The 9,716-nt window shown below is 36.5% G+C and overlaps 1 protein-coding gene across 5 annotated transcripts in view; it reads left to right on the top strand.

The window, feature by feature from the left end:
* LOC121329784 (Kv channel-interacting protein 4-like) overlaps nucleotides 1–8,814 on the top strand; it is a 340,188-nt gene extending 331,374 nt beyond the window's left edge. For 3 of the 5 annotated variants that reach the window (XM_041275609.1, XM_041275600.1, XM_041275593.1), the window contains exons 3-8: nucleotides 3,875–3,944; nucleotides 4,818–4,888; nucleotides 6,308–6,415; nucleotides 6,839–6,943; nucleotides 7,828–7,890; nucleotides 8,645–8,813. In XM_041275609.1, the coding sequence (XP_041131543.1) occupies nucleotides 3,875–3,944; nucleotides 4,818–4,888; nucleotides 6,308–6,415; nucleotides 6,839–6,943; nucleotides 7,828–7,890; nucleotides 8,645–8,692 (465 nt within the window). In that variant the 3' untranslated portion in view covers nucleotides 8,693–8,813. Of the gene's footprint in view, nucleotides 1–3,874; nucleotides 3,945–4,817; nucleotides 4,889–6,307; nucleotides 6,416–6,838; nucleotides 6,944–7,827; nucleotides 7,891–8,644 lie in introns of all 5 variants that reach the window. The other 2 variants (XM_041275618.1, XM_041275583.1) reach the window with 2 other exon arrangements.
* Nucleotides 8,815–9,716: the final 902 nt, after the last annotated feature.

Below are 9,716 nucleotides of genomic sequence, written 5' to 3' on the forward strand. Positions count from 1 at the left end.
GCTCTGATCATTCTCATTAGCTGGTGCTCTCCGATTATTTCAACTGCGTTCAGTGTCTCCTCCACTCCTTCATTAACTGGCTCTATTTTTTGCAGCCTCAGCGCACTCCGAGAACACATGGCTGGCTCTGCCACACAGGTTACAGGGTACCACATTTTCAGAGTCCCTCGAGAGATGACCAGTCTCCCGGCATCTTCCACACTTCCACACCTCACAAACGCTGGAAAGGTGATCCAGGGAGCCGAACTTTCTGTACTGTTTCGGCTGCTCTGGATAAAAACAATGCCCCCTGTCTGGTCCGATCATAAAAGCATTAGGTATATGGTGCAGCACATACTCTATGCCACCTTCTTTCCACAGCCTGACCTGGAACTTCCAGCCTGTGGTCCAAAAGCCCTCTGAATCCAGCACTGATTACGGTTCATTCATGATTTCAGTCTGCTTAACCAAAAGACAATGTTATTCATATCTATGCTTTTACTGTGGAAAAATACAAACACTGTTCTCATCTCAGGCTATGATACTGGAATGACCTGGTAGTTGTTCCATTCCTGGACTGTCTTGACCTCTTCGTATCTCTTCCAGAACCGGTCCAGGTGCTGCAGGACTTTCAGGCTGACATGGAATTCTTTGGTACCAAATAGGTGGATCAAAGCATAAACTTCTCTGGGTGACAGCCCCAGAGACTCCTTCAGGAATCTCTTGCCAACAAATTCTCGAGACGGGATGTGATCCAGATTCCCTGTGTATCTCAGACAGACGTTTCTACGTCTGAAGGGGGAAACCGGTCTCGCTTTGTCAACTACCCCTGTTACTACACTTGAAAAAGATCGGGGAGCTGCCATCATAGCATTTCCAGGCCAGACAAAAAAACAAAAATAAACAAACAAAAACAAACAAAAAGGTTAAATTAACAAGCAGCTAGGGTCCCCTCCGCAAGGAGGAAACCCCCACAATAACTGAGCACCACACGCCCACGCGTCAGTCCACTCACTCCCAAAGCATATGCAGGAGAAATTTGGACATGGAACTATTTATGACTGGGGCTTTTATGGAGGAAGTGACATGGGATTTGGCACCGGAAAAGTTTACAAATAGGATCTCTGGGAAAGAGATCAGATTTGTTTCTCCTGACCAAGCAACACAGACACTGTGAGTTCAAATTGTGAGTGGAGTTCACCCTACGAGGTAAGAAATGTACTTATCTTGCCCATGAGAATACCCTGTACTACAATTGATGCCTAAATAAATGCAGCAGAGCATTTTAATGACAGGATTGGCAAGGACGCTAGAAGATTGGTGGCAGCAGGGACTGAAATCTATTTCTCTATTTATTCCCATAAAGCAAAAGTGGGAGTGTACAGCAAGACTGCCTGACCTTTTAGGGCATAAGAGAGCAGCACAGTCTTTATGATCATACAATCCTTGGCCTCTCTTTTTTTCACTGTCTGCAAAACCGCTAGTGGCTGTCACTCACCACTAAACTCACTTTACTTGTGACCTATATGAATCCAGACCACTGGAGGCACAAGGCAGAGTATTAACCATTTGTGGTCCATTTATTCAGTGCCTGTCAGACATGTCAGGTCCAATTTATTTTCACATGCACTGTTTATTTGACATGCTCTGTCTAAAAGTATTTTTTCACAGTAAAACAGGTTTAAAAGGCACTGAATATCAACAGGACACTCAGTACTGCAGCCAAGCCCCACCCCTTGTTCGCTGTATTTACCACATACCTCTTCATGGTCATGCAGACTGATAAATCATCTCCTGATCACTTGTTTTATCGCCAAATTCCTCAATAATGTGATCCAAGTCATTATTTTATTACTATAACATCTCAAAAAGCTCTGCAAATGTCTGTGGTATTCTTTGGGCGCTGGATGTGGAAGCAGCTATCTTCTTTGTTTATGTCTGTGATATCTCTCTGGTGCAGGGGCTATGTGTATTGCTCAGATCCGCCCCTTTTTTTGGCTTCTCTCGGCTCTTATCATTCTCACTCGGTCATTGAAAGGTTTTCTCTGCTTTTTCCAGAGATGAGAGACCTGTGCTTAACATCTTTTTGATGATGTCGGACGGGGTCCCACATAGGACCGGAAAGGGAAACTTGTAATGTCGGACCTAGCGCGAGGGCCAAAATAAAAAGGTTCAAATAAGAAAGAATAAACACTCGTACTTGGCATTCACCTTCACTACCAAGTTACAAAGATAGCACATACTCCTCCAGACAAAGGATTTCTGGTTCCTTTTATACATGTTACCCTTCCCCAATTAGCACCAATGATCTAATTTGAGAATGGCCACATCTGTGATTGCTGGCAGGGACAGATTTAGCCCACCCATGCCAACCTTACATTCCCACACACACTGTTTACATTAACCCCATCCCTGCCAACCTTACACTCCCACACTACTTCTTTTTTTCACTGTTTATTATTTGTCATGTTTTTTTTTTAAATAACTACATGGTAAATATGTTCATACAGGATGTATTTAAAATGATATACTTACTAATATTATTTGGTTTGTTTTTCTGCTGGATACTCTATGCCACTGGTTCTCATGGCAATTGAGATCCATTCCAGTCCTGGTCTTTATTCCAAGCAGGTCCTAAATTAGTGAAATGCCTCTTAACAGCTTCAATTATCTACATTACAACCTGCTTGTAGTAAAAACCTGGACTGGATTGGATCTCAAGGGCCAGAGTTGAGTACCACTGCCCAGACACTTTAATAATTATTTGGAAATCTGATATTGCAGCAGGACTAGCACCTTTTTAAATTATTAATATATTTTGCTCTATGCGTTCAATTTTATTGTCTTAATGCATTCTTTTCTTTTTCTGCTTGAAAGCACCATTTAAAGCAAACTTTTTTTCATTTCAAAAACTCATATCAGCTAGTCTCTGCTACTGTTTCTCTACCTAAGTCATTTCCATATTAGGTTAAAGAAAGCTCTCAGTTTGCATGCCCTACTTTCAGGAAGCGTGTTACTCTTTTCTAGTTTAATTTCCCCTACAAACCTGTTTAGGGGGTTCTGTTTTTCCTCTCCTGAGTGCTATCGGACCACACTGGCAACAAAATATAGTGTCAGTAATCTACATGAAGGATAGTAATCGTTTTAAATCGGTTTTGTGTATGAATTTACATTCTAAAATGTATTTTTAGGTATAAATTAGTGCTGGGATTGCTTTAGGCATCTTGAAATGTAGGCCGACACTCAAAGGAAGATTTAAAAGTCCTGTTAGTATTGAGGTCATCTACTGTAGAAAAATTACCAGTCTTCTCAAAACCTGATGATCCCAATTTCTCTGTATGATGTATTTACAAGACCTATGAGACAAGATTAACGGAACAATAACAGGGGGCTGTGAATAGATTACTGAAGCCAATTAAGGGCAGGACAAATGAGTTGATGTCTGCCTTATTGTTTATTCCACTCATCCTACAGGCATTTTGTATGTTCCTGTTTCTCAGGAAACTGGAACTGTTTTGTAATTCAGCTCTGGTAAGACAGTACTGAGCTTTTTTTCTGATGACTGACCTTTTTTTTGTACCAGTGAACTTTCATATTAGATTTCCTAGATTCAATGCAAAGAGCCAGTAGTGACTTTAGCAAGAAAATGTTATAAGTTGCATGTTATACTTCACCTTCACTATCTCAATAATCCAATAAAGCAGTGAAATATTCATAACTTCATGCGGTATGACTTTGGACATGTGAGACATGTATACTGCATGCATTTTAACAACAACTCTGCAGTGTGTAGTACAGTGATGAGAGTTATAATGGTACCAGGAGACTGCACTGATACACACTGTTCAAAAGGAGGAGGGCTTTCTCATTTAAATACACAGCTGCCTTATTTCAGGAATGTCCCAGTGGGGTCGTCAATGAAGAAACCTTTAAAGTGATATATTCCCAGTTCTTTCCACAGGGAGGTAAGTTTGTGGACCCTATTGCATACTTTTACTCTAACTTTACCAACAACTACACTGCTGAGTTTAACAAACTGTCTTGAATATAAATCAAGGCCTAAGGTACACTGTAGAAAATATGTTGATATCAAATGGCAATGAATACAAAAACTAAATAACACTAAAACAAAGATGTTAAACATAAGGAAACAAATAAATGGTTGTGCATTGCAATGAAAACTAACCATATGCTGCAGTTGTAGGTGTTAAGTGTATAACATCTGAGCTGAAACCATAGAGATTTAATTATGTTTGAAACTGTTCACAAATCACAAAACCCACAATGCAGGTTATGTTCTTACAACACCATTAGTTCATTTCTTCATTCGCTTGTGAAGTTTAATACAATCAAAATCAGTACAACAATTTTGTTGAAGGAACCTACAGAAGTTTGGAGTCTAATTGTCAAATTTCAGAAAACAGCTGGTCGTCTTCTACAGTATCTGTCACCATTTATAGTTAGCAGAACTAATTTTATTTTTGTTGTTTTAATACTTGTTTTAATATCTCTGCAACAAAGTATTGAAATTCAATTTAGCTATTCTTTTTTTTTTTAATTAAATCAAATTAAATTAATTTCATATATGAAATAAATGTTATATATCCTAAAAAAGACTTCAAAGTTGCATCCTGTGCCATAAAACACATATGGGAACTTTTCAATTAAGCCATAACCATTGAGTGCTTGTCAAGGTTTTAAAATGTCACTTTTTTAAGCTTAAGAGTAATATCCCTGGTCCCCCTTTCTCCTGTTGGAGATCTGGTTCTTTTTGTACACTGTAAACTTTCATTTTTACTATGGATAACATGAACAAAACCCTTTTGGTATTATTTCAGATTCTACTACATACGCACACTTTCTGTTCAACGCTTTTGACACAGATCACAACGGCTCTGTGAGTTTTGAGGTGAGTCAATCTTCTACAATAAAGTGGGCAAAATTACATTTTGAAAATGGTAGAATGTACACAAATGTGTGCCAGATATGGTGATACGATAACTACCCTGGCCTCACCATATTTGGTACACATTTGTTCACGTTCTTTATTCTACAGTTTATGAACCCTTCAGTCAAGTTCGTATTCAGGTGTAATAAAACTTTTCCTCTAAAACTGAAGCTTTCTGTTTGTGTTGTTACTAAACTTCTTGCCTGCTACTCTAGTAATGCACGCCTCACGCTTTCAGCTTGACAGATAATTCAGTTGACACCAAGTAATTACATTTTGTATGCTCTACTCCACCATTTCTACAAGTATTTACACACTTAGATATTTCTATAGTTGTAACTTTAGTTGAAGTGTATTGTATTCACTAGGTTAGTTCTTTAGTTTGCTTGAAATTCGTACCTATTATCTAAACACAATGTTAGTGATTAATTTAAAACATTATATGCTGTAATTCCACGATGGTTGTTTCTTATGTCCTATAAAACCTTGGTTTAGGACACCCCTCTTAAATCCAGAGATAGACACAGAAATCAAATACAAGAAATATGATCAAATATAAAAATCAGCTTATAAGGAAGGTGTTTTCTTTTTTTTTTTTTTTTTTTTTTTGTCCCATACTGTATTTGACTGTAGCGGACACAACCAAGTGTAAAAACACTCTACAATAAGGCAAAAGCCTTGCCTGCATTTTACTTTGAATGACAGTAACTAAAAAAACAACAAAAAACATGTGAAATAGTTGTTCAGTAAACAGCTATATGATTCACCAGGTCATATTTCCAAGCTAAGCAAATAATGTGCATGCTTGCTTGCTTGTTGGGAATTTTTGTTTTGAAATGTTCCTTCCAGTGCTGACAGGCTGTTGCTTGCTCGGGCAGAGAAAAAAAAAAAAAAAAAAAAAAAACAGCAATTGTGCATCATCTATATACTCTTTTAATGACTAAAATGAAAATTGTATACCAGCGACCTGAAACGCTAACACTTTGCTTCTGCAGTTATCCAGTTGGGATTTGCTTATTTCCCTTAATATCCCATCTTTTTATGAGAATCATGTGGGAACAAGATTTGTTATTTCAGCAACTGGCTGTGAGATAGAAATTATTAAGGGCAGGACAGAAGAATTGTATTGAATACTATTGATTTTCACTAAATTCTGATAAAATGATGAATTATTGATAGCTAATAATTATTAAAGTATAATCTATCTATCTATCTATCTATATATATATATATATATATATATATATATATATATATATATATATATATATATATATATATATATACACACACACACACACACACACACACAACTGTCAAACAGCTTCTATACAGTACTGTTGTCAAAGTTACAGTTTTTTGTTTTGTTTTTTTCTGTAGGATTTTGTCATGGGTCTTTCAATTTTGCTGCGGGGTTCTGTCCAAGAGAAGCTTAATTGGGCTTTTAATTTGTACGACATAAATAAAGATGGCTATATAACTAAAGAGGTAAGGAAACACAAGGGGTAGCAATGCAATGCTAATCACTCAATGAGGGCTTTATGTGATGTACATTGCCAGTAAGCCTCCTTGCCATTTATAAAAGCACTTAATAATGTTTAAACGGAAACAGTAACTCAAAAGTCAAAACATTTAAAGATGGATTTAAAGCTGCAGTGGCATGACTGGGACAACTATCTTAAATGTAAAAATAACTGCATACATGTATACATACATACATACATACAAAAAGTATTTAAAGGTGCAGTGCCCAAGCATAATTGGATTGATAACTTTTCAGGCCTAATCCTATTTTTAAAAATTTAATTTGGGGGTTAGAAATTGGGTTTTATCAGAATTACAGTGTCCTAGATATGGAAATGTAAACTGAATTACACTGTAACAACCAATTGTCAATCTACTGTTCTGCAGGAGATGCTGGACATTATGAAAGCTATATATGATATGATGGGAAAATGCACATACCCTGCCCTGAAAGATGAAGCACCCAGGCAGCATGTGGAGTTATTCTTCCAGGTAAGGACATGCTTTTTGCTGAAAGGCAGGTAGTTTGATCATTTGTGGAAAAAAAGTAGTTTAATAATAATCATTTTGTATGCTCATGGGACTCATAACATAATTAGTAACACTGCACCCACCAAGGCACCCATTGAGATTTGATGCTGAGGGCTGTCTGGAAGCCCTAGGAGTTTGGCATGTCTGTTCAGTGTTAACAGTTAGACAATTCTGCCACCTGGTAGAAGCATGGCCACTTGGTGTGCAGTGTGAGTCATACAGTTGGGATGCAGATCTTCTCTGGGTATTTCAGCAGGAATGTCAATTCCAGGAGGGACTGTTTCTTGTCATCGTGCTACAGCGGACTCTACTGGCCTGGCGCCTGGTGAGCTCAAGTGAACACCTGCAGAGCTGGCCTGTGTTGCAGAGACTAGAAACTCGCCAACATCTGCTCTCGAGTATCTGGTTGAAGAGAAGCGATTGGCTTGGTTGAGGGATCAGGGGTTGCCCGCTGAACTTTAGTTGTAGGGAATTGCTGCTGTGAGGGAACGTAATTTGACATTTTAAATTGAGTAGAAAATGGGGGATAAGACAGATAGAAACCTTATATTGAAGCTTTAGAACCTAGAACCACTCCATCTGATTGCAAAGGAACGGTGGATTGAATAAATGAAACACCATTTGAAGCCACTTTTAAAGTAGATCGACTTACACCATACTGGCAGGTATCAACAAGTTACATTTATTTTTCTAAATATTAAAGCAGCTTGCTAAATCTTTCTAAAAAGTGATTTGGAACCGGCGTCAAGCATTCTATTCTTAAAAGTCTCTGAATTATAAGCTTTAGCCATGCCTACATTACATTTAATTCTACTGTATAAATCATTTTCTTTCCTTGTTTATAGAAAATGGACAAAAACAAAGATGGAGTAGTTACCATAGATGAATTTATTGACTGCTGCCAAAAAGTGAGTATTGTTGAGACCCTGATTACTACAGTACCAACATGTACTGCTGTTGTTTATTTGTATACAATATATATGTGTCACATCCAGGCAGTATTGTTCTATAATGTATGTTTTTGTAAGTTACAAGTTTTTAGCAATGTTCTCTATTTGCAGGACTCGTTTACCAAAACGCTTAGCTACTCAGCGTAATAACAGACATACAGGTGTTTTATCTTTTCAGTGTTAAACTGTTATGCGAACTTCTCCTGCCAAATGAATGCTCTGATTCCTGAGTCTGAACTTAATGAACATACTTGGATGATTTTCATTTTGACATTTTTCTTTCTCTCACTTTTTTGTCTGTTATCAGTGCTGCTGATAGATGAGCCAAATTACAGCTACAGACAAAAGTTTTGCAGCACCCTATAGAATGTGTTAATGTTTCATAAAATCGAATAAAACTTGCTGAATAATGTTATGTTAACATACTGAATTACATGCCGCTTTGTAGTTTTCCATATACTTAACGAAAAATGTGACATTTCAAAATCTAACATGAAATACTGTTGGCTTCCAATAGACTTTTGCAATCACATTTTGTAGTTTCTTTGATTATGTGATGTTAAATAAAAGATCTAAATTATGTTCACATATATCTTTTTTGAATTATGTCTCAATCCTAAAATTCTAGGTGATGCAAAAGTTTTGTCCAGAGCTGTGGGTCTTCTGGTTACATTAACTCATTGTTCATATTTGACATTTGTCTTGCTCACAGGATGAGAATATAATGAGATCCATGCAGCTCTTTGAAAATGTCATCTAACGAGGTGTTTACCAGCAGCACTTTTATGGCCAGCACCAAGGATTCTTCAATGAATACATTACAGGACTTATGACTTCACTGAACCACTCGGCAATCCTATCTAATATATATATATATATATATATATATATATATATATATATATATATATATATATATATATATATATATATATATATATATTATGCAAATAAGCTTTGTTGAAGTGTAAAGCTTTCCTCAGTCAATGGTTTTTCACATGGATCCATTTTACCTTATGTGTTTTCATGTTTGAGCCTTATAAATGCATGTTTATTTATACCCCCCCCCCCCCCCCAAGAAAAACAAAGACAAAAATCCAAAACCCCTTAACAAGATTTGAACACTTGTTATAGCTATGCCAGTTTGTATTCCTCAACAGCAAAAGTCTTAAATCATAAATATTTTGAGTTATTCTCAAATACTGGGTTCAAGTCTGTGCACTAGACTTGAGTACCAATTACCCTTCCTGGCATATTTTATCTATGCTTGCTTGATCATCTCTTAAAAAAAATTAAAAACCTCCATATTCAACATGTATTGCTTATATCGCATCAATGCTATTGCAGGAGTCTTAGATGTTAAATAAAGTTTACTGTTACTTTCTAATTATGTGAATTATTTTATTTTGTATTTATGTATGTATTTTCAATACTTTCAAATATGGTTAAAAGGACAACTCCACATTTTTATTGCAATATTACTGCTGTTATGTTTACAGATGTTGGTCATTAAAAATTGCCTTTTGCTACCATTGTGTTACTTACTGATAAACTGACCTCAGTCTTTTGTGTCAATCTTTTTAATGGAAATGATCACAGGCTATAGAGTATGTTATCAAATCAGCTAAGTTCAGCGCTTTTAATAATAATAAAAAAACAATAAAAAAAAAAGATTTGTTTCTGTTCAATTACTGTGTCTTGTCTCAGGATGTCATTAGGTTCTTGACAAATTTCTATTCATCATACCACACTGTATATTGTACAGTATTTATAGAGTGGGTTTA

The sequence above is a fragment of the Polyodon spathula genome, chromosome 2 (genome assembly GCF_017654505.1).
Source record: "Polyodon spathula isolate WHYD16114869_AA chromosome 2, ASM1765450v1, whole genome shotgun sequence".
In the NCBI taxonomy this organism is placed as follows: Eukaryota; Metazoa; Chordata; class Actinopteri; order Acipenseriformes; family Polyodontidae; genus Polyodon; species Polyodon spathula.